Raw genomic sequence first — 24619 nt, forward strand, 5'->3', positions numbered from 1 at the left:
CAGCCCTGCAGGTCTCCCTCAGGTGTGACCCCAGCTCCCAGCCTGTCTGGAGGCAGGCTGGCAGCTCGCAGAGCAGGGTAGCTTCGCTCAGCCAGTGCCATTCCTCGCGTCCCTCGGGTGAATCAGCCTCCTTCTCCTGCCTGACTCACTCAGTGCCATCATGACACGTTTGACATCACCATCATTCCCGCGTTTAGTGAGTTCTGGATTTTTTTAAATGCTTTGTGACACTTCCAAATGAAGCAGGTAGAAAAAGTAGATCTTGTAAACGCGGGAACATCTGGTGCTTGCATGTTTTGTTCAACGGCTTCGTGAAATTAATGCAGTCCTAAAGTGGAGAAGAAAAATTACACGCTGAGCTTAGGAGTTAATTAGCTCCAGCGCCCAGGTGTTTGAAAACAAGGCTGGGATTGTCGTGTCGGTCTGACGGGAGGTTTTCTCGTGCCTGGCATGTTCCCAGGTCACTTTGCTGAAGCATAGCGGAGCCAGAGCTGATGCTGGAAGAGGAACAGGCTTTTGTGATTGCTTCCTTCCCACACGTGAGGAGACTATTGTAGACATTTACCTGATGAGTTAGCACAGCAAAAAGTTTGTTGCCCAGCAGTGTGTGTAACATTTCTTCTGCTCAGAAAATCAACAGGATCGGAGGAAATTACAGGCTGAAGGTTTGAAAAAAAAAGCTTGTAGGGGGTTTGGAAGGAGCATCAGATAAAAAAACCTCCTGTTTTCTGGCCAATTCAGCTTTTCCAGAGCCATAATAGGAATCCTAAGCTGTTGTAAGAATTACTGGCAAGGTACAGATTAAGATTTTAAATAAAAGAAGGTAAATTATAAAATCTGTCCTTATTTTTTGTGTTTGTATATTGTTCCTACTTCAAACCGTGTAAACTTAATCCTATTTTGACCTTTTTTCCTCAGGTTCTAGTGCCTAGCTTAGGAAATGCAGCCTCCAATGTACTAAATGTCATCCTGTGTGAAATGTGTAACAGCATGACCCGTGTTCAGAGAGCTGCACCTCTTTAACATGAGCTGTTAAAGAAAGGTGAAGCTGGCTGGTGTGAATACGGGCCAAGTGTCCTTGCATGTAATAACTGCCCATAATAAACGCGGGAGCAGGTATGAGCTGGGCATGAAAGCATCAAAATAAACACTTTTGTGTTTAAACATCAAGTTCCAGAAAACTTATTAAACTTGCTTTGTTTGCTGCTGATTTCATTGGATAAACACAAAGAACCTTTCTGTCGAGTTCAGAACATGCTTTAAAAATCCAGAGGTGTTTTGCAGGTCATTAATGCCGCACTGGCTCTGGCTGCTAAACCCCAAAGCAAGCTGGCTCAGGAAAACATGGAGCTCTTCAAGGAGCAGTGGGAGAGGCAGGTCCGCGTGCTGACCGACGCCGTCGATGACATTACTTCCATTGATGACTTCCTGGCTGTATCAGGTAAGGGGGTGACCTGAGACACAGTAACCCAGCTTATTCCTGGAATAAAAGCCTTCTGGAGCCTTCCCCGGCGTTTGGAAGGGATGGTGTTGGTACACTTCACCTGGCACATGTTGTCTGCTGCCGAGTGTGGTGTAAAAATAGAGCGGGAGTTGTTGGAACAAGGAGAAAAGGTATTTTTCCAAGTGTGAAAACAGCGCTAGTTTAGTTAGCAGGTACTCTGGAAACTTGTCATTGCACTTACAGAGTGAGCATGCATAAATGTATATATTTACATGTCAGTAGACAGATCCGCTTAAATATAGTGGAAGACACTTCATGTCTCTGGATCTTGAATCGCTAGCTGAGCTTCCAGTGAGCTGCCGTGTAGCTACTGGAGACAAGCCTCGCTCTAACACTGGGGGAAATAGAAAACGTTCACATTCAAGTTAGGAACTAGCAGAAAAAAGGATCCCTCAGTTCAACTCAGACTCTTCTTGCAAAAACAAAAATTAATATCAAACTATGATCATACAAGTTAATTAAAACTGTTCGCACAGAAAATGTTCAGTGAATATTTTTAATCCCGTCAGTTCTCCCAACGTTTTTAAAGAAGATCATGTACTTATCATGATACAGTAATAATTCCTTTTGTCACAGTGCTTGCCGAGATAACCTGTTTTATCAGCATCAAGTGATAAAGACCCACTAGTAGCTGCAGTGACCTAGAAATAATAGGGGCATTTTTATTTTCATGTCCTCTAATTCCGTTGTAGTCAGAGGACACAGTGCTATAACCACATGAGTTGTGCCTGCGCTAGCTTTCACAAATTACCACTACAAATTGAGGGTCTGATTTTCCTAGAGCAGACTGGAGCATCTCCAGTGACCTAGAAACCCCAGCCGTAAGGAGGGATTTTAGAGAAGGATGTGTGGGATCAGAGGTACCAAGTGAACATACCTAGAAAATGTACATGAAATACTGAGGTCCTGAATTAAAAGACCCTCTTTAAAAAAAAAATAAATATTCAAAATAAATTTAAAAAGGTAGTGTTTCTACAAAGAGTCACCTGTTTACATGTTTTATTGTGGTTCCCTGGGTTCTGAACACCAGGTTCCTTTGCAATGAGTTAGCAGAAACTTTCTCAGCAATTGCATGTCCTCCTTCTCTCTCTCTTTCTGCGTGCTCTTCGTTGCAGCAGCAGTTGAAATGGCACAGCTGCGAGGAGCCTATTTCTGGGGAAATATATTTAGAGAGAATTGCGTGCTGAAGTTCACGGCTCCATTTGGAGTTTGCCCACAAGTGTGCAAAACGTTTCAAAGGGAAAAAACTCTCGGTCTGTGAAAACACAGCCCGTACCGAGCCACCTGGCTGTGTTCACTTGGAGGTGTGCCTCAAAATGGGGCAAACCACGGGGACTGGCTGGTCCTTTTCCCTGTGTAGGTCCCTCAAAGAGATGGGTACCGGCTTTTGAGGGACAGGATGCGGTGCTGGCTCACTGTTGAATTGCTCTGGGAAGTGTCAAGGGTTTGGCGATAGGCTGGGACCGTTTCTTTGCTGGGGTGACAGCAGGCTGCCTCGCAGACAGCACCTCCTAGGTGTGCGTGCTCCCCAAAACAGTGCCAGGGCAGTGCTGTGGTTTGGGACTGCTTCAGATGCTCAACTGCATCCAGCAATTACTGGTTTTGCTGCGCTATCAAAGAGATGTTTGAAAAATATTAAAGCAATAAATACTGCTTCGAGTATTATTTGTTTGAACTTTGATAAATGTTTTCCATATAAATGCCACCACTCCAGTTCTCTGCTAAAAGCCTAAACGTGTCTTTGGATTAGATTGTGATGGGTATGATTTATGCCAGGTTCCTCGTGGGGTTATGAGGATCTTGGTGCACAGAAGGGTTTAAATTGATAACTAACTGGGATGTAAGCAAAATTAAAAAGCGTTCTTGTAGGTCTGTGTGCATGTGTATAATACCACATTCCTACAATTTGTTGTGCTGTCTAGCAGGAAGTGTATGCTTTGTTGTCCAATTTAGGCTGGAATTGTATTAATTGTGCAGGCTCGATGGAAGAGGTGCTGGGTTTAGATAATAGCAGGAGACTGTACAGGAACCAGGAAGCTTGAACGCGCAGTCTTGCAGCTAAGCTTGCAGGTTACAACAAATTTTTTCAATTTTTTCCCTTTTCAGTTTCTTCATGCTGTTCGTAAGTGTACAGACTTCTGTCATGTGCTTACTCAGTCATCTCTTAATCGTCTGCAAAGACTTTGCCTGGTTCATTGCTCATTTCAGAGCTCTTCTGTACCTCCCACAATACTTATCCCCTTGTCAGTCCCCTCCCTAGCTCTCTGCGTGTGTTTGTGTTCCCACTGACTGTTCTTCAGAGCAGTTGCTGATGGCACCGTGTAATCATCACATTCAGGGCTCTAAAATTACCTGGATTTCCTTCCAAACCTCTTAAAACCCATCCCGTGTGCTGCCTCCTGTTCTTCTGGAGCTGACAGAGGTGTAAGCTCGAGGTTGCTCATCATGACAGTGCTGATCTTAAGAGCGTGTGGCTGAAGCCTTCATGGTCCCCGTGGTTATCCTTCTTCATTACAAAATGCATCCTGTGTTTTGAAATGTGCAAACATGCAAGGATTCGGATTATAACAGTGTCTGCTGACACTACAGCTCCACCTGGTTTCACCAGTGTCCCTTGTCAAGAAAAGGTCCACCATGGGAATGGTCCTGAGCCCTTCCCCAGGGAACACAGCAGAAAAGCAGGGTTATATTTTTGTATCTGTGGCTTCAGCTTCTGGATGTTGCTCCACATTTTGGTCCTCCTCTAGCCTCCAGACCCCCTGGCTGACTTCGTACGATGCTTGGGGAAGGAGTCCCTGATTGCTGTGATGGGGAGGCGGTGGAAGGTGTGTTGAGGTGGTGAGCTGAGGAGTGACAGGCATGGGGACTTCCAACTGTTACCTTTTCACTGTTCTTTGTATTTCTTTGTTTGCTCTAAAAATATTCTTACTGGAAAAATGTGGTCTTTCCACTTTATCCTCTCGTACCTCAGTACCAACCTGCACCATTTTTTCCCTACACTTCCTTGGGTAGGACACGATCCCTTTGCTGTTGCTGCTGTTCCGTTCTGTGTTACCTTTCGTTGCTGTGAGATTTTTCTCCCGCTCAGCAGCACGAGAGCTGTGAGCTTTGATGTAGGACAGCTCCGTAACGGCCCTGCAGGTACTGGCGCTGAACCTGTGTCAGCATTTCCCCGGCGCTGCCACCCTGGCCTCAGCAGATGGCATTTTGTGCCAGACACTCGTGGTCCATATGCCTGTAGGACACGTAGTAGCGTGTGTGTAGACGAGCACACAGAACGGTGTCAAGTCTTATTTGTTATCATCCAGCTGGAGAATATAACCTGAGTAGATGCACATGACAGCCCCGTTCTTCCCAGGGCCCCTCGCAGACCTCCCTGCGGAGGATTATCTGTCTTCCCACAGAATTACCTTTCTGGCCATTTTGCATCTGCGAAAGACATCAGCTGATCAGCCGGCATTTAGATACCAATCCTCATTTTGTCAGTGCCTTTTATTAAAGTTCACATCATCTGAGGAGGCTTTCCAATGTACTTTATTCTTGTAGGAATTCAGGCAATAAGCAGTCCCTGTTTTGGCCTGACACTGATGCTTTTCTTTTTGTTTTTGTAACTTGCAGGGATGTCTGCCTCTTGCTTTAATACCGACACTGCGTGTGCTCCTTGCTGGAGCTCTTGTAGCCTGGCTGTCTGCTCACCGAGTTGTCAGATTACTGATGAACCTGCACTTTTCTCTCTTAGGGCCACATCCTGCCCTCAGCTGAACTTGCTCATTCCCAGTTGCTTCAGAGGTGTTTCACAAGTGTCATTTTTGTCCAGGCTGCTTACAGAAGTCTTGCAATATTGCATCTGGCTCTGTTAATTTTATGTAAATTATGCAGGACTCTTCCAGCAGCAGTCCTTCCAGCCAGTTCATACAAATCCTCTATCAGCCAACTCAATGGGCTGCTCAGCTCTACCAGCTCTTGCAAAATGTCTCTTTTACTACCTGTGTAGGGAATAAAAGCCACTTCGGTAGCACAGATTGGCAGCGTGGTGTGATTAAGGCAATGGTAAGTAACGCTGGAAACTATTTAAAGGACATAGCAGAAATGTTTCCAAGGAGGTTTCTTACAAAGCAGCAGAAATGTTGGATTGTGATGTCAAATCATTGGTACTGATACATTAAAGAAGTGCCTAACGGAGTTTGGAAAACATCCTGGGTAGGTGTCAGCAGATGAGCATCCAAACCTCGTTAGGCATCCTCAGAAATCTCTTGAGGGTTTTTACTCATTTGGACCTCTTGAGCTTGATAAATGAGGGAAAATATCTTTGTATAAAAACGTATATCCTGAAAGTAAATTACAAACGGAGGTTTTGGCTTTATTTTCTGTTTTCTTGGGAGGCAGTGAGCACTCTGGTGCTGGAACGCTTTCTGCATAAATCACTGCATATGTTGCATGTCTCGAAAGTGTATCCAGGACTAACAGTGTAATACTCTGCTGGTAAGTGTCTGGTTGTGGGAAAACACTATGTTGGAAGCTAGAAATGTGCAACAAGCACCCCAGTCTGCCAGGGCATTAGTGGATGAGGTGTGGCACTGGGGCCGGTGCCTCATCGTCCCACCCCCGCGTAATGACAGCGGGAGTGGCCTGCAAATATTTGGAGCGAGGGCTTCGGCAGTTGAGGGGAGGAATATGGAAAGAAACATGTTTAGGGAGGGTTGGGCTGAACTCAGCTTTTCTGTTGGTAAAATAGAGTACAGAGAGGGGACAAGAGCGTTGGATGCCACCAGATGAATGGACTGACCTTTGTCTGACAGCCGGTTTGGAAGGGCAGCTGTTTGCTGGTTGTAGCAAGGTTAAAAATTAATGCTTTACAGCATCTGTCTGGAGGTCTTTTAGTGCAGGTCACAAACTGAGAAATTGTAATGCTGATGTGCATGGCAGAAAAGAAGATATTACTGTCTAAATCTTCCTTCTTTCACCACCAGAGAACCATATTTTAGAAGATGTAAACAAATGTGTCATTGCTCTCCAAGAAAAAGATGTTGATGGCTTAGACCGCACAGCTGGTGCAATCCGAGGACGTGCTGCTAGAGTCATTCATGTTGTCACTTCTGAAATGGATAACTACGAGCCTGGAGTCTACACTGAGAAGGTGTTGGAAGCAACGAAGTTACTGTCCAACACAGGTAAGAGTGGTTCCTCCAGGACCCCTGAGTTCGTATTGCTTACAAGTGGATGGGCAGATGGATCCTACTGTACCCGTGAAATCTATTAACGGCTCCATTTACATACTATAATGAAAATTAGGGGGAGTTATTTGCAGAGCTGTTGCAAAATGAGAAAAGTAATTTTGCTTTGTTGACTGGCTCAAAACTCAGCAATGCGAAAGGTCTCCCTGGATGTGCCGGCTGTCATTGACTGAGCCGCAGAAAGTCAGAGAACCAGAGGGTGAGTCAGGGCCCGAAGGATGTGCTGACCATCTTGCAGCACTGTACCCAGGGCTGGAAAGGTTTCGGTGGCACTGACACAACAGAACGGAGAGTAAATTTTGTAATATGTCTGTAGAGCTTTTAAAAGAAGCCTTGTAGGTTCTTGTCCCCCACCCCATAACAACACATGTGGGCGTTGCCTGTGAACTAGCCGGTAACATCCATGTAGGGTAAGGAATGATTCTGGTTGCCTCAGTGAGTGCTGTGCCAAGCGTTGGTTGTTGTTTTTATTTTAATTACAACTTTGATGAAGAATCACGGGTGACACTGAGGAACCGAACAGACTGTAAATGGTTCTGTGATGTTCTTCCTGTGGCTGCAGTGAGTCACTGGAGCACAGAAGTGCAAACTGCCCTGCCTCAGTGGCTTGTTCAGCTCGAGCTTCATGGCTCCCCCCCATTGATGTGTATCTGCAGGGGATGTTAAATAAACACTTAATGTTTTATCCCATAGATTCTAACTGCTTCCCTGGGCGTTTTCCCCTTGTCCACGAAAAGGGTGTGACAAATTTTTCACTGTGCAGGGGGGAGGAACAAATAGCAGCAGGGTAAACAGAAAACAAAATGAAGTTAAGACTGGAGCAACAGCATTGGTATTTATTTGTAACAAATGTTTTGAGTTTAAAGGGAACCGTTGGAGAGTTTCCAGTAGTAGTTAACAATGAGACATGCACATGGGGGTATGTAGCAGCAAATGGTATTGGGGTGGGGACTGACTGTTGGTTTGTGTCCTTCATACAGTTATGCCACGGTTTACTGAGCAAGTAGAAGCTGCTGTGGAAGCACTGAGTTCAGACCCTGCTCAGCCAATGGATGAAAACGAGTTTATCGATGCTTCACGACTGGTGTACGATGGAATAAGAGATATCCGGAAAGCTGTATTGATGATCAGAGTGAGTGCAACTTTACTGAACACCTCTCTTATTTCTCCACTCACTTTCCCCCACCTTCATTGAACTGACAGGCATCACTTTTATTCAGAGCAGACAGCGTAAGATTTTCATTTAGCTCATACTAACATTCTCAGTCTAAAAACTGCTAATAACTCCGTGTAGTACTGCAGAAGTACGTTTTGACTCAAATTCATTAAAGAGATGTGAGTAGCAATGATAGCCATGAGAGGTGATGCTAAATGCTCTTCACACATCTTCTATAAAATCGTGTTTAATGCCTTGCTTATTAACGTGCTAAAATCAGTGACCTTTGATTTAACAATAGCGAGTGGATTCCTGGTATAGGTGCTTCTTGATGCTTTGAGAGCATAGAAATAAAACCTGATGTCTCTTAAGTAAGTTTTGAGAATTAATGCTAGTTAGTCGAAAACAGGTTTAGGTGAGCTCAGCTATAGTTCTCTGTGTGTTTCTGTAGCATGTGATTCATTAATTAGCTAAACACATTGAACAGGGACCAGTTGATGGAAGCTTTGTCCTTTCTGTACGTGCATGTTTCATTCAGGTGCAGTCGGTGTCCTACTTGCTGGTAGGTCAGGCAGCATTGGTCTGGTGGGAGGCATGAGGTGAAGATGCAGAAGAGCTCCTGCAGTTAATTGCAGGGATGCAGAAAAGAAAGTTCTGGTTGAGGCTGACCTATCGGCTGGTTTCTTGAATATTAGCATGGTAAAAATGGTCAGGAGGTAGGCACAGCAAAGATAAATGTAGTGGTTTTATTCCTTGTTTCCTTTTTCCCTTGTACCCCTGTGACTCTAATGCAAATGCCGTGCAGATAAACTCTCGTCATCTCTCAGAGTGGTAACCATTGCAGATGCATTTTGGTGATAAGCAAATCGACAAAATCCAGCCGCAGAATATATGTGATTATAGGAACCATTGCAATGCTATCTGCCATGTTTGCTGCTTAAAGCAAAGAATCGGACAGAAAATCAGAAAAGCTGACAGCCACATATGTGCTCCCCATAGAATGCTCTTCATACTTATGCCCAGGATTTACAGACAGCCAACGCTATATGAAGATATCAGTGCTTTCCTGCTATGCAGACAAACTAATTGGATTCACCCCCTGCTAGAGTCCTTGTTATTCAGGACATGAAAGTACGACTGCCAATTCCACGCCGCCAGTAATTAGCAGCGCTGGCAGTGCCAGGAATCCTGACATCTCCCCTCGCGCCGCGCCTCCCATCTCAGGGTGCCACGGCTGCGTCGCGGCTGCCAAGAGCTAACGGCAGCATGCTGCTGCACATCGGTGACCTATAAAAAAAGCCAGAATGTTAGCATTTGTTGTCCAAAGGGCTTGAAGGTATAGAAAGCACTTGGGCTAAAAGAGAAGGTGCCAGACCACCGCTTCCCCAGGACGCTGTGACTGAGCCCCAGGAGTAACCACGCTTGCGGGGGGCTGCTGGGGCAAACGAGCTGGTTCACTTGTTCTTTACAGAAACTGGAAGGAAAAGTCATTCCAACACCTACTTTTTGTGCTTAGGCAGCCTGTTTTCGGAATTAAAATCTTCCTGTACCTGTAGGTTATTGAAATAAAGCTCTTTTCTCCCTGATGCCCAGGCAATCTCCCGTCAGCCCCCAGAGCAGTTTTTGCCCTTGGCTGTGAGATAGATGGGAAGAGAAGGGGCTTGAATACTGTAAGCATTTCTCTAAAGATGCAACAGAATAGTTTTGGTTTTGTTTTTCACTTTTTTTTTTAAATACTGACACACACCCATCTACTCATTAGTGTATGTCCTTACTCTAATTTTGCGGATATACTCTATTAAAGGCGTGGAAAGGAGCTGGGGGCTGAGATTCTCTAGGTCTTGATGTCAGCATAGTCAGCCACCTTTGATTTTTGGCAATTGTTTTGCGTAACTATCTTTAAGTGCATTGCAAGATGTCTGTATTGGAAAACAAGTTTATAAAAATCAAATCATAGGAAAGAAATCGGAAGAACAGGGACTTTATTTGCATCTTGTCTATTAATCACAACTCATTGCATTTATCAGTGAAGTTCTTTGTTGATCCAGCTCTGCAAAATTGTCATGAAGTACCACTCTAGGCAAAGATGTAGTATTTTAACAAACATGCTGTTTAAACTGATAAGCTTTATAAAAATTTCGCCAGCTGTAGACTGGCAGTAACAAAAATAAATTCTAGGCAAGCAGGAACTAGGTCAGATGAGTTTAGCCTACAGCATAAAAGCTGGCCCTTACTAGCTAAAAATTTTAAGCTTTTCCTGGGGGATAAGAATAAATTTCGATATATTTTGTCTGTTGTTAATTCAATCGATGCTTTGATTCATAATTGTGCTAAAGAAGACATCTGTGGTTGTGAAGCAGGGCTTGAAGTTGTATGTAATTTTAGCTTCAGAATGTCAGGTGAGGCTTTTACTGTTAACCAAGTCACGAATAGCGAGATTCATTTTGTATAGGCTTTTTGTGTGTGTGTCTTTCAACTCTTGAGTGCATTAGTGTCCTTTGACAAATGTCAGATGTTTAGTTACTGGTCAGTAATTTTGGGGATCCCTAGCATGTTTTAACCTGAGCAGTGCCATGTACATAGTCTCACACTGATAAGCTGGGTATGGTCCTAATTTTTTTGTTGAAAACACTGAATATTTTTTACAGGAACTTATTTCCATTCTCTCTTTGCTTTTTAGAGCCATTTAATCTGTTTGACTCTTACTGAATTTATCTTTTCTCAGACTCCTGAAGAGCTGGATGATTCTGACTTTGAGACTGAGGATTTTGATGTCCGAAGCAGAACAAGCATTCAGACTGAAGATGATCAGCTCATTGCTGGACAAAGTGCAAGGGTAAGGAAGAAATTTGAGTATTACTTAAGCGTGTCCCACCTTCAAGAAACAATTTAGCTTGCCTTGAAAATCCACCTTATTTTACCTTCTTTGGTGAAAACATTGGATCAGAAAACAGACGTGCTCTGTTTCTAATTGTCTTCTGAAAAGGAGTTTAAGAAAAATGTAGCAGTGTTGGTCTCATGGACATCACTGGTGTCTGCATTTTATCTTGAATGTTCTGAAAGATCAAAATCCTTTTAATAGCGATGAACTACGTGATACTTTGGCTTCAGACATTGTAGTAGGCACTGCCATTTAGTTAGGCAAGTGAGTTTCTGCAGGGAGATATGGGGCAAATAATTCCATTGTACAAACATTTTTTTACAACAGGCAAATGCTAAATTTGTGGGCAAGAAGCAGATAACTTTACAGTTCAGGCATTTTTTACAAAATGTCTTCTTACGCATGTGTTTGGCCACTGAGCATTTAATCAAGATGATGTTCGAAGCAGCCTGAAAATGAAATAATTTAAACTAACCACATTCCCTATGACTGCTAAAAATGAAAGCATTGATATGCAATATATAATCATTAATAGATGAAAACTTTAAATTGGTACATTGAGGGAAAAACAGGCCTTACGTATTGTTTTTATTTCACATGTTCCTTTCTGGATCAATAACAATTTTATCCTCTTGGGGAAAGTGCCATGAAAGATTTTTGAGAAGGCTCTTTTGGTCTGAAACCAGCCAAGGAGTAGTGAGGCCTTATTTATCAAACTTCTGCCACATTGGCTTTGGAATTACACTAACTCAGAGTGGTTTTTATGCTCTCCTTCCTTGGGCAAACACTCTACTCCTATATCCCTCTTCCCCCTTCTATTTAAATGCAGACATTTCTAATTTACTTTTTAGTACTGCAGCTGCCAGATGCTTTTTCATCCTAAGACTCCTTTTCGTGTGCTCCTGGAGGCATGAAGGCCCCTACTATTTAAGAAGGCAAGGGCATTGAGACTTACACAGGCTGTAAACCTGGTGTAATAGATTTTATTCAGGAGTAAGCACATACTCTTTATTTTCACTTAGTCTTTTCTCAGCGTGCATGCTTCTAAATAGCATTTCTAGCGTTTTGCAGGAAAGAGATTCATAATGTTTCTTTTGTGTATTCCAACACTGAAAGATACCCAAGTGGATCTTCCTTTTAAAACACTTAAATTTTACAGAAAAGGCAAGTCCCTCCTCTTCATGCAGTTTTTCTTTGAGGGATAGCAACATGTGGCAAACTTGCACATTTTTTTACTATGCAGTGCCCATGTTTCAGATGTCAACTTGTCTTTGTGGGCACTTTTTCTTCTCTGGTGCTGGTAGTAATGCATACAGCATAAACTTGGTGTTTGAAATGGAAGGAAATAGTTCTGTGAACCCTCTAGGTAGAGGGTTGCTATTAAAATTTTATCCCCCCCATCTACATGACTTAAATTGGTTATTAGTGAAATGTTCCAAGAAGCCTTCTACAAGCAGCTGGAGAAGGAAATGTGAGAAAACTCTCTCTTTCAGGCTATCATGGCTCAGCTCCCTCAAGAGCAAAAAGCTAAGATTGCTGAGCAAGTAGCAAGCTTCCAGGAAGAAAAGAGTAAATTGGATGCTGAAGTATCAAAATGGGATGACAGCGGTAATGATATAATTGTTCTGGCAAAACAAATGTGTATGATTATGATGGAAATGACAGACTTCACCAGGTGAGTCCTAGTTTGTGCACACACCACCTTGTCTCGGCATTGGCTGAGCTGGTGATCCTTCAGTGAAATATTTTGCAAGTGCTCTTAAGAGTCTTACTTCTTATAATTTCCTTTAAATGTTACCCTATTAAAGCCTGTGTATTAACTTGGGAGATGCATTACTATGCAGTGACTGGGTGGTAATAACTGTTTAAATTGATCTATAGATACATAGCAGTTATTTCCTGCCATTCTTTCTTCCTTAAGGGCGATTTTTGTCCCAAAGAGTATATATATATATTTGCTCAGTTCTTTAAAACATTAAATTCTATGGGCTTCTTGATATTGCTATACTACAGAAACAGTTCCTAGTACAGTGATTTGCAAAAGAAAGAGTGTTCTTTTGATGCCTTTTGAAATCCATTTACTAGACTTCATACAACGCTATTTTTTAAACTTGATGTTGCATTCCATGCAAATTACAAATCTGTCTTGTAAAATGTTATCTCTCATCATAATTAGGTTGCTCGAAACAGTAAAATTTAAGTTGTTTTTATTCCTAGATTTAATCTGAACATGGTGAGAGTCTGGGGGTGGGGTGGAGGGGTGGGAACTGACTGGGAAATGAGGCTGCTGTAATGGTCACACCGGTGACCTGCCTATTGCTGTGCAACCTTCGCGCAGTCAGGTGTACTGCCAGTGTAATATGGAGTAGAAACAGCAGTGTATTGTTCATTTTTCTGCTTTTCTGGTGCTAGGAGGTAGACTCTGTTCTGTTTTGCAGAGGTAAAGGTCCACTAAAAAATACATCAGATGTGATTAGTGCAGCCAAGAAGATTGCAGAGGCTGGGTCAAGGATGGACAAGCTGGGACGGACTATTGCTGACCATGTAAGTCACAATTCATTTTCATAACCCTCCAGCACAAATGAGCAATAGGAGATCTTTCAGTACTGCAGACATAGTGAATACAAGAATATATGGTTAGTTTTGAGGTTTTTCATTTTATTTTTTAAACTGATTTTTTCAGAGCCGTCTAATAGTCTTTTCTTTCTAGCTGTTCTCCTGCCACCCTAAGCAGTGCAAAATGTTAAATGTGTCCAGCAATGAAACTAGCAGCTCCCTGGCTTAAATCAAACACCTACCATTTTAAGGTAGCAATATGACAACACTGCTTCATGTCACATAGTATCTAGGCCAGTTTCTCTAACTGAACAGGACTGAAACTAAATTCAAGCTGCTTTTGTCACGCTCAGAATATGCCCGAGTACTTTCCAAAGCAATGGCAAGACTGTGTAGGCAATACTGTAATTATTACATGTGTCCTATTGCACAACCCTTAATATTATTTCTGAGGCAGCTTTATAATATTAAACAATTTTTAAATGCCCCCTAGACTGAATGATCAGATTATCGAAGCTCTCTAGTGTATTTTTGTTGTCCAGTCAGAGCTGATGGAGACTTAAGCAAGGCTTGGCGTGAGCTGAGCATTTGCTGCACTGTCACAGGCTGTGGTGCACGGTGCTGTGCTGTGTGCACCAAGGTGTTTGAGAAGAGTTCTCTAGGTCTGAGTATGGCCAGCTGGGGGTTTGATGTAATGCATCTGCCTGTCCTGTGCCACTTCAGAAACTGGGTTGGGCTGAGCAAAAGCGCCTTTGGTCTCAGCCCACACCCAAATTGCAGAGAGACATCAGCATTAGTAATAATGCTCTGCCTGCAAGGGAGACCCTGAAATGCAAGTAGGTTAAGTCTGAGATCATAACCGACTGACTATGAACTATATTTTGTACAGCTCTTGCTTGCTTTTCGGTCTTTCTTTGAATGTAAATTCGTAATACAAGGTTTCAACTAAAGCTGTCTTTGGAAGTAAATCTTCGTAATGCAGATCTTTCTTAAGTGTTGCATCCAGAGGATGTTGTGTTCACCCGAATATATTAATGATGCGGTGAAGTGTTTGATGAGGAGGTAAAGTTGAAAAGTGGTTTTTAAAATGGGTCTCCTTGCTACAGCATTTTGACAACCATATTTCTGGGAGAATCAGGTGTCACTGCTACCTTAGGTAAATGAAGCAAGGAACAGTTTGTGTTATAGATCTCAGGAGATCTTATGCTGAAGGTTTACAATGCTTTTTTTTTTTTTTAATTCATGTGTTTTATGCAAACTTGATGTACGGTTTTCTGCACTGAGCCATGTCAAAAGATAGAAGGGGAGCTAAATGGTTGCTTTTAGTAGACATAAAGTCCTTACAAATATAAAAGATTAAGCACAGGTTTGAAGATAAATACGAGCAGGAGTGTACAGTTAGTCATTTTGACAAGAATATAGCTTTTTTTTCTAACTCCATCCCCTACTAATACTTTCAGCCTGCATATTTCATTAGATATGCTTACATACTCTTTAGAAACTTGTAGCAATCTGTTAATGCAGACCTGTCTGACAGCCACAGAGGACTTACAGTACGGCCGTTCTGGTGGAGCACTAATGCCTTCCTGTGCCTAATACAGGGTTTTAACGAATGGAGGTGTTTTTGGGTCCTGTTAACCATGTGACACCGGGTGAATCATGACCCCTCGTGTTCACATGTCAGGAGCTCCTAACTTGTGCTGTCAGGCAGTTTTACGACACATTTCCTTTGAAACCATAAAAGCTATTACACAAGGTATTTCACGTCTGCTGAGAAGTGTCTAGCCATCAGCCTGCAAATTTCCCCAAAGGTATTCCATCTTTCACTCAAAATAGCAGTCTGCTTGTTTTGAATGGGAGAATGTTAAGAAGTTATGAGTACAACACAAATGAAAATGATTTCCAGCAAGACAGCGATTCGTCATGTATTTCGCTCACTGTTGAAATACTCGCAAAGTTAAAAAAAGGTTGCTTTTGCTCTTTGATAGCGGTGGGAGGTTGCTACCAGTTACCTGATAACAGCATCGGGGTGGAGCTGAGGGGCTGCCCCGTGTCTCCTGTCCCAGCAAAGGGCTCCAGCAGCCTCCTGCGGGTCGGTAAGCACGGAGGCTGGCCTGGGGACACGTGCTGGGTGCCACGCTGTCCTGCTCCGTCGCCAGAACCACAGCCACTGCCCGGCCTGCAGCAAGAGCTGCTCCCCCTGCACGCCTTTTCTTGGCATCTAGAACCGAGCAGTGCCAGGCCCAGCTGCTGCACAGCGTCACAGTGGCATTCATACCCTAAAAGCAGTGAGAAAGTCTGCGGTTGGTCCCGTACAGCCACCAGGTGTGGGGATGGAGCCTGCCTGCAGGAAGCAGACCCTGTCGGAGAGCTCTTCTGTCCCTCCCTGCCCCTTTCCTTCGCACAAAGGGAGGAAGAAAGTGGTTCTGCTTCTGCAGAAGCTCAGCCGGGTGGTGGGATGTGAATGTGTGCGTGCATTTGGTGAGGGTCAAGGACAGCTCCTGGGTGTGAAGGGGAGCAGCCAGCACAGCTTTGCCAGCAGCCAGCACCGAGGCTGTAGCAGCATCTTGGCAAGGTCTGCCATCAGGACACAAAATACCTGCTCACAGACATCTCGTGTCCTCCTTGGGCTTCTTTAGGGGGTGGTGCTGTTAGGGGTGCCCCCAACACACGCTTGTTGCTGTCTGTGGCACAGCTTTCTGCTGGTGCCCTGCTGTGGGAGCCTCCCAGCTCGTCCTGGCTGCTGGCTTTTGCAGCAGCGTGTTAATCGGGGGTGAAATTGTTGCCTTTTGGGTGTTTTTCTGAGTGTTCCTATGTAGAAACAGGGATTATAGAGGCATACACAGGTGCCTTTTGTTGTTGTCTTTTATCTCGTGTTATATATCTCTTTTCAAACACCATCAGTCTTTGAACTGAGCTTTCCATTCTGCTCACAGAAATGGCACACACAGTAAGGAGGTGGTTTGCCAAGTCCTGTCACGCTGATCTATGCAGCTGAATAACATTCCCTATTCCATTTTTTACTACCCCACTAATGTTTTGTTGCCTTCTTCAGCCATTGGTAAACATGCAGCAGACTCTTCCCTGGAAAGTGCCTTCCCTTAAATGCTTTCCATAAACCCACAGCCCATCAAGCACCTGGCGTTCAGCGATGCTCGCGCCGTGCCGCACTGTGCGCCTGTCAGCGTGCAGCTCCAGCCACGGCCGTGCCACTCGCTCGCCTTGTTAGATGAGCTGTTTGGGAGATGGAGAGCATTTTCCAAAATGCTAATTCCAGCTTTTCATTAGCTCTTTGGCCAGCAGTGTTTATGGACTTCCTCTGAAACACCCTGCGCTGCTGACTAATACTGATTCACTTAAGAAATTAACCTGTAAACTTTGCTGCTTTGTTACCCGCAGTTCGCACTTCACTGATGGGATCAACGCACCCAGGAACGAGCTGCAGCCGCCTCAGGTGCTTTCATTAGCTTTCCTTGGGAGTAAGAAGGTGATTGCAGCCTCTCTGTGCTCACACGGGCTCAGATGCCCCCAGAGCTCCGCACATGTCGCTGTGCTTGTCGCAGCACGCCCGCAGCCCCGTGGTGGTGCTTTGTGTGTGTGTGTGCCGGGGCTGCCTTCAATCACGGCTCAGCAGGCTGCCATACAACATGTAATACAGCTGTTTTGTCTTTGCTCTGCTGAAATACCATCTTGGCTTTAAAAAACACTTGTTCAGGCCCTGGAAAATGCATTTATTACCTACCCTTGCCTCGCTCCTAGAGTTAAAAGGCTGCTAGAGCAGATCAGTTGCTTGGTTCACATCGCCCCACCTGTGCACACCGTGGCAGCGCAGGGGTCTGCTCGGGTGCCTTCTTTTCTGGCTTTTTGTTCAGAGAAGCTTGGGTTGCTGCACCCATCTTGTAGAGCCAGAGCTGCAGCTAACAGGAGGTCCGTGGTGAGAATTTGGGGTCAGCCCCTGCTGCTGATGGGGTTTTGCCTTTCTCTGAAAGGCGAGCAGAGGCTGTGGGGTGGTAGGCAATAAACCTGACTCCGAGCGGAGCATGGAGTAGTAAATTGCTGCCACATTTAAGGTTATTCTTCCCAGCCTACTGTGTCCATTATGAATCTTCATTTGCTGGTGCCTTGTACTGCATCAGAGAGTAGTGGATGAGATGGGATTTGGCAGTGAATGAGGGTGTTTGTAGAAGAGCTCTCGCAGCCTGCTCAGCTCTCTGCATTTCAGCAGAATCTGGGGAGAGCAAGCAAGAAGTGAGTGCTGCTCAGAGTCAGGCTCTTCCATCCCTCTCACATCCGACACTGGTAAATCACTGCAGCCACTTGCTCTGCAGAGCTCTTGGTGCTGCTCTGGGGCAGGCAGTGCCAGGCAGAGCTCAGCCAGCACACGGCTCCGGGGCTGTCTGCCCTGGCCAGCACAGCCTGGAGGGGAAAAGCTGAGGGTGCTGTGCTCTGCTTGCCGTCAGGCTCTGCCATGGGGCCAGGGAAAGGTGTTTGAATTTTGTATGTGAGAGCCTGGCAAGGCTGCCTTGGGTGATCAAAGGGTTGTACAAAGACCCTGATGCAAGAGCTCGAGGAGTTCCTGGTTGAAGTGTGACCACCCGGGAAGGATGGAGATTGTGGCAGGGGTTGGCCTTAGCCCTGCTCCTGATCAGCGCTGCCTGGATTCCTGCTCTGCCGTGATGCTGGGCACGGCACTGCCTGCCCTAGGGCAGAAAGCAAAGCCTCGTTGGGTCTGACGCTGGCTTTGTGAGGAGGGGGAGCTGTGAATGCCCGGTGGGACGATGCGAGGAAGATGTTTAGAGGAGGAACTGGCACGTGAGCTGGCAGTGCCGTGCCCCCAGCCCCACCTGCTTGGGGCCAGGTTGGGGTGTAAGGGGTGGTGCGTGGGGCACGGCGCCACGTGCAGCACGTCGAGCTGGAGCTGAAGGCGTTCGCTCGTGTGTGGGCACAGTGCCTGAACCGCCGGCTTCTCTCAGAGATGGGACAGTTGTCAGCCGTGGTGTGCCTTGCCGTGGGCACGAGAGCACAGCCTGCCAGACCGCAGCACCCCGTGCACCCACTGCAGCAGCTTCTGCCCTTGTGAGTACATCCAGAGTCATTTAAAATGTGTTGTCCTGGGTGAGCACAGCCGGCAATGTCTGGGGCTCCGAGCTGGCCGCCCCTGTGTTCATTTATCAGCAGCAGCACAGGAGGCTGACAGGCAGAGGCTTTTCAGAGCTCAGGGCACGTCAGTCCTTCATCCCCCAGCCTCCACACACCCGAGTGTGCCAGCAGCCCTGAGGTGGGCAGCTGTCCCTAGGCCTGCTGCTCACCCCCGTGCTCGCTGCCGTGCGTAACGGGGCTGCGGGACCGGCATGGGCAGCAAAAGGCTTCGTGTCACCTCTTGGGTGTAGGCGTGCAGAGCTGTTTGGGACTGTGGCTGCCCCTCAGCCGGGCTCCTCTTTCAAGACCCAGCACGAGGCCGACTCATCAATCATCCAGCTGCCAGCCAAGGGACCGTCCTTCCTTTGGGCTGGGGAAGGCAGCTCTCCGAGCTGCACTGCGGCCCCTGAAACCGCTGCGGTCTCAATTGCTCAGCTGGCAAAGAGACTTCTGCCGTCTGTATGGCTGAGTGCCTCGGCGTGCACTTGAAACATTTTATGTCATGGTGAGGAATCCGGTTCCCACACCGCTACAGAACGGGAGCAGAAGGCAGGGAAATAGCTGTTTTGCGGGATATAATCGAGTAACTGGCGGGTTTGTCATTTGCTAGCGTCAGGTACTTAAGACTGGGAATTGAGGCTGGACTCGGTAACTTCTGTGAGTCGCAGTTTGAGATCCGGATGCCGAATCACGGCTGCTGTGTCCTGCATCGTGTACGGGAAGGGCTCTGGCAGTCAGTGACCCTGCTCTGGGAGGGCTGGGCACCCCCTGTGTCCTCGCAGGGAGCTGGGGTTGCGATGGCCGAATTCATTGCCTGTGGGTGTTTGTGTGCGTTCAGCTTTGCCTGTGTGTTGCTCGGTTGTCTTTTGGCAACCAAAGCTCCACAGAAAGCGTAGTGCTGTCCGGACCGGCACCGCATGCACTTGGCTGCTTTCTCGCTGAGTGGCTCAGCTCCGGTTCTGTCGATCTCCGAGTGAAACCTCACCTTTGGTTTTCCTTCCAGTGCCCCGACTCCGCCTGCAAGCAGGACCTGCTCGCCTACCTGCAGCGCATCGCCCTGTACTGCCACCAGCTGAACATCTGCAGCAAAGTGAAGGCTGAAGTGCAGAACCTCGGCGGGGAGCTGGTTGTGTCCGGGGTACGTAGGAGCTGCAGCGTGCCCGCTCCACGCGGTTTTTCCTCCAGGGGTAACAATTACTCCAGGCTAAGCTATTCTGCTAAATATTACAGAATATCAACAAGGTGTTTTGGGGCTTTCAGTCCAAGTTTCAGTGCATGCCAAGTCTGTAATCCCGCCTGCCCTGCCTCACTGGTTTTGTTACCGTTTGAAAGGGGGAAAACACAGAAATGCAGAAAAACACTTCACGTTTCCATACTCAGCAGTGTGTGTGGAGAGATTCACTTTACCTCTGTGTGATCTACCATTTTTTCAGACTGTTTTTCACTTTCAGTGAGGTTAAATCACTTTAATCAGCACAGCTAACCCTACCCCATGTGTCTGCACAGCCTTGGAACATGCTGGGGTCCTGAAATGCTCCAGAGATGTTAATATTTCAAAATAGCTTTGCCCTGAAGAGTGCAGGGATTTTTAGTGGCTGCTCTGTTTTATGACAGCTGAAAGCTGCCGTAGGCCAGCCTGCTTCCTTATTCTAGCCATTACTTAGCAAATATTTTTTTTCACTGTACTTCATGAAACGCTTCTTCCAAAGAGGAATCTATTTGGGGTCATCTGGGGGGAGGAGAGCAGAACTAAATTCTTAATTTCTTCTGGCATATTCCTCCTTGCCCTAGACAGTCACGTGTGACCTCCAGTGCTTTTGCCCATCCTTGTCATGACTGAGGCAGGAAATTCGGAGAAGGGACAGAAGGGGCTGGTAGTCCCAGACTGCTGTCTGAATCCTTAAAATCAAGCAGAAGTCACCACCCCCTGCCACTCAGATGCTTCAGATCCTTGGACTTACAGCCCCTTTCTCCCCACAGACAGGCCCGAGGTGTAGAGCTCTGAGGAGCCGTAGCTGGGGGAGGTCTGCACAAGGAGCTGCAGAGGCAGCGATGGGCCACGCTGCCGTGAGCTGAGCTCCCTCGCGGGGTGCTGGCCGTCTGCAGCTCCTCCTGCCAGCCCCACACGCTCGTGCTGCCAGCACCGCGGTGCTGAGTGATGGGATGTGCTGGAACATGTGTTGCTGTGCAGCTCTGTTGCATGCCTGATGTCCTATTATCTGCAAGGCTGAAGGCATTGTGCTGTCAAAGTAGTAGATGTGTCATTGTGCAATAATATGTACTCCAGGGTTTTACTGCAGTTATTCAGTGTCTTTAGAATTTACATACCCTTCTGCCATAAATTAGTTATATGAACAGGCTGGCATCTGTAGTCTAATCTCCTGGTTTTATCTGTTCTCCACGAATCTGTCCACTGGGGCTGAATGCTGCCAGTAGTGGTGCTAAGCCTCTGTCAGATTATCAGGTGAAGACCTGCTTGTGGAGGCTGATCCAGGGACTTCTGAAAGCGCTGTCTAAAAGTGAAATTCTCTCCAGCGCTGGCATCCTCCCCGATCTGGATGCAGCAAACATCCTGTGGAAGCAGAGCTATAACCAAGGCAGTAAGAGCTTGCACCCTGAGCAATCTGGCAGTTCATTTAGAAAAGCACCTCCTTGCTTTCATTGCGTTTAATACGATTCTTCCCACTGTGAAGAATCATGGCACTAGTAACATGCAGTGAAAGTGTTTTCCAGCATGATGGCTGGGGCAGGGAAAGCAGATGACACTGGTTTGCTGGAGGGTGCAGATCAGATCTGCCGCTGTCAGGCTCAGAACACGGCGTGATGGAAGGGAAGGTCCCAGCGCCATGCAAAGCAACCAGCCCCTGCTGCATCGGCTTTGCTGCTGGGTGAGCCATGGCTTCGAGATCTTCCCCTGAATCTTCCTTAGATGCAGTCAGTGCTGGAATTGAAATGCATGGAGGCAGCCGGGTTCTTGTGTAAGCTGAGCAGAGATGCTGAAATCCTGCCAAAGACTGTTTGGCATTCGCACGCCGCAGGTCCTGATCTTGCATGTGGCAGCTGAGATGGCACCAAACACACACAGACACGGCACCCGCGGCCACCAGCATTCGGGACCCAGCCCGCCTCCTGCACTGAAACGCTCCTGCCCGAGCCTGGAGGCGGTCCTTCCCTTTGCCTTTGAGCATTTAGACCCAAATCTCCCGACGAGGCTGATGGCCAGGCTCAGCTGGAAGTGCTCCGTGCCATCTCTGCTGGCGCTCGGCTGCTTTTCAGCCAGGGTCATAAATCATCGAGCGGGAGCATCAGTGAGTGGGGGAGCGGGTGGGGGCTGCTGCTGAGGGCATGGAGCTGCAGGGAGGCGAGGGTGGGCACGCACCTGACTGCCTGGGCTGCCGATGTGTGTTAGGTTCATTGGTTGGGTGCTGTCACCCAGCAGAGCAGGGCGCTGGAACCCTCATGTCCCCTTCCCTGCACCCCGCTGCCAGCCTCCCCATTGGTCGCTCTGCCACACACCAAAGCTGCAGCAAACACAGCTTTTTTTTTCTCATTTTAATGCTGTTGTCGATCAGGAACCACCTCGGCCTGAAGAGGCAATTACATCCCTTCCTTTCTAATACAACTTAATATTCTAGGGTGATTTAAATGTTTATTACCAGTGATTAAGATATTACCACGACTTTATTAATTTCATTAGAGAATAAGCTACTGTTAAAGCTTAGTCACAAAAGCAAACAGCGGAATACAAATCTTTTCAATTGCCGTGAATATGGAAAAGGCACAGATAATGTGCAAATGCTGCTCTTTTTATTTCCTGGTGCACAAGGCAGGTCCTTACCGCGGGGTGTCGAAGGGAAAGTACTGCCTTGAGGTCGGAAGCTCAGATTTCAAAAGAAAGCCCAGTCACTTGTGGTGCTCGTACAAAATGCACCCCAGGCCCATCGTGTGTTCTGGAATACCGTGTGTGCACGTTAACAGTGGGTAACTCTCGCGTTGATGTTTGGCAGGTGGACAGTGCCATGTCTCTGATCCAAGCAGCCAAGAACCTGATGAACGCCGTGGTGCAAACCGTGAAGGCTTCCTACGTGGCATCCACCAAGTACCAGAAGTCCCAGGGAATGGCTTCGCTCAACCTCCCCGCCGTCTCCTGGAAAATGAAGGCTCCGGAGAAGAAGCCCCTGGTCAAGAGGGAGAAACAAGACGAGACCCAAACTAAGATCAAAAGAGCGTCCCAGAAGAAACACGTTAACCCGGTGCAGGCTCTCAGTGAATTCAAGGCTATGGAGAGTATTTAAAGCGGTGTCTCTGTTGGTTATTTTTCCTTTAGCCCACTACTGCTACTTCCTGAACTCTAACTTTTAATATTCTAAGGATTTTCAAAAGTTTACTATTCCTCAAAATGTATTTACTTAATATAATTTTGATAACTTTGTTTAGATCATGTGGGGAAATACTCAAATTATAAGTCCTTTCAGTATAGCTTCAGCCTACAAGAGTGTGTTAATTTAGATTGCTTTTAGATTTCAGGGGTGTATTTCTAGCTGAAAAATATTTTGTATAATCTTGCTTTAAATAAAATATTCTATAACCAAAGAGGGTTTTACAATAACACTAACAGTTAACATTGATAGTTGAATCATTCTGCTTGGAGACTGCAGTTTTGCATTGTGATCAAGAGGGAAAAATTAGATCTTTTCACTCGAGAATGAGAAAAAAAAAATGTATTATTGTATGTATTAGTGTATTCCTGCTGGGGATGGAGAGGGACTAAGCTCTGTACGCTGAAAGGAGAATGGAAACACAGCGGGCGCTGGCTGCGCTGCCCCGGCCACGTGCTCACGCCTGGCCAGCACCTGCAGAAGCGCTCGCCTGGCCCCGGGGAGCCGGGGTGGCCTTGGCTGGGGGCGAGGAAAGGGGCAGCGGGCCCGGGAGAGCTTCGTGCTGCCCGTGCCACGCGTTGCTGCTGCTCCCTGCCCGAGCCTGAGCCCCAGCCCACGCCCCGGCCCTGTGCTGGGGCTGTCGTGTTCGCGGGGGACAATCTGGTGAGACACTCGATGCGTCACGAAAGGAAAGCGATTACTTTTGTATGACACGAGATGAGAATTTTAATGCCTGGTTACAAATTACTAATGTATTTTGCTGCGGGACACTAATAAAGTTGCTTTTACCAGCCGGTGTATTGTCGTGCTGTGAATGGAGCGTGTTTGCAGCCCGCCCCGCTCCCCCTCCCCGGCATTCAGATGCAAATTGGCATTGTGCTCATTTCTAATAATTGCTGTGCATCCTGCCTTGGGCTTGCGAAGGAGCCCAGCGAATAATGTTTGTTCAGGCTGCAATTTAGACTATACATTATTTGTGATAACTGTAGCTACAAGGTATAATTTTGCTGTCTTATTTAAATTTTATGAATTTCAGTGTGTTTTACACTTACCAATAAAGTCCGGCATTCCCGAGGAAAGGTTTGAGCAGGTCAAAGTCTTGTTTGTTGTTTTTGTAAAGCATCCATTAAAATGGAAAGAGGCCTGTTCTGTATTTAATGTTTTTAACTGCAACTAAATCTGGGAGCCAGTCGCTGGCAGTGTTTAAGTTATAATTTGATTTATCTTGATCAGCTTACAATTTACTATATCAAGCTTATTGCTGTCAGGTTACCAAATTGCTGATCAGAATCAGACTAAATAGTTACTGGGATAATTTTGCTGAATTTATTATGCTTCCAAGCATTTCAGCCTCTTGAGTATAACTGATAAATAGCTGGATTTCCTAACAGTTTCTGTAAGCCTTTAACATCTGAACAGGCATCTACCTAAAAGGGCAAGCTAATGAGCTCGTCCCGCTGGCAGTCAAGGGTTAATGAAGTAGCTACGTTGCAGATCTTATTTGTAATTGTTTTCTGCTTTTATACAATATGACCTTTTTTTCTCTCCTGGTTTTAATATAATTGTCTTAAAGGTTATATTCCCTGGGCTGCTCAGTAGCTCTCTTCAAAATAAATGCATTATTCCCCCCAAATTCCATCAGTTGGCTTTAAAAAATAAAAAACTGTATATTAAAAGGAACGGACATCTATATCCATTTAGACTTTGAGTAGACACGGGTTGGTTTTATGCTACAGACTTCCGCAGCACCAGGTCAGCTCCCAGTTAATG

The 24619-nt window shown here is 46.2% G+C and overlaps 1 protein-coding gene across 1 annotated transcript in view; it reads left to right on the top strand.

Annotated features, from left to right (window-relative positions):
• CTNNA1 (catenin alpha 1) overlaps positions 1-23930 on the top strand; it is a 112439-nt gene extending 88509 nt beyond the window's left edge. Inside the window, exons 11-18 of the mRNA XM_082771825.1 lie at positions 1285-1441; positions 6475-6675; positions 7719-7870; positions 10620-10730; positions 12269-12450; positions 13214-13319; positions 19474-19608; positions 22478-23930. Of these exons, the coding sequence (XP_082627951.1) occupies positions 1285-1441; positions 6475-6675; positions 7719-7870; positions 10620-10730; positions 12269-12450; positions 13214-13319; positions 19474-19608; positions 22478-22765 (1332 nt within the window). The 3' untranslated portion in view covers positions 22766-23930. The remainder of the gene's footprint in view (positions 1-1284; positions 1442-6474; positions 6676-7718; positions 7871-10619; positions 10731-12268; positions 12451-13213; positions 13320-19473; positions 19609-22477) is intronic.
• The last annotated feature ends 689 nt before the right edge of the window (positions 23931-24619 follow it).

This window comes from Aythya marila, assembly GCF_965140915.1.
Source record: "Aythya marila genome assembly, chromosome: 14".
NCBI classification, from domain to species: domain Eukaryota; kingdom Metazoa; phylum Chordata; class Aves; order Anseriformes; family Anatidae; genus Aythya; species Aythya marila.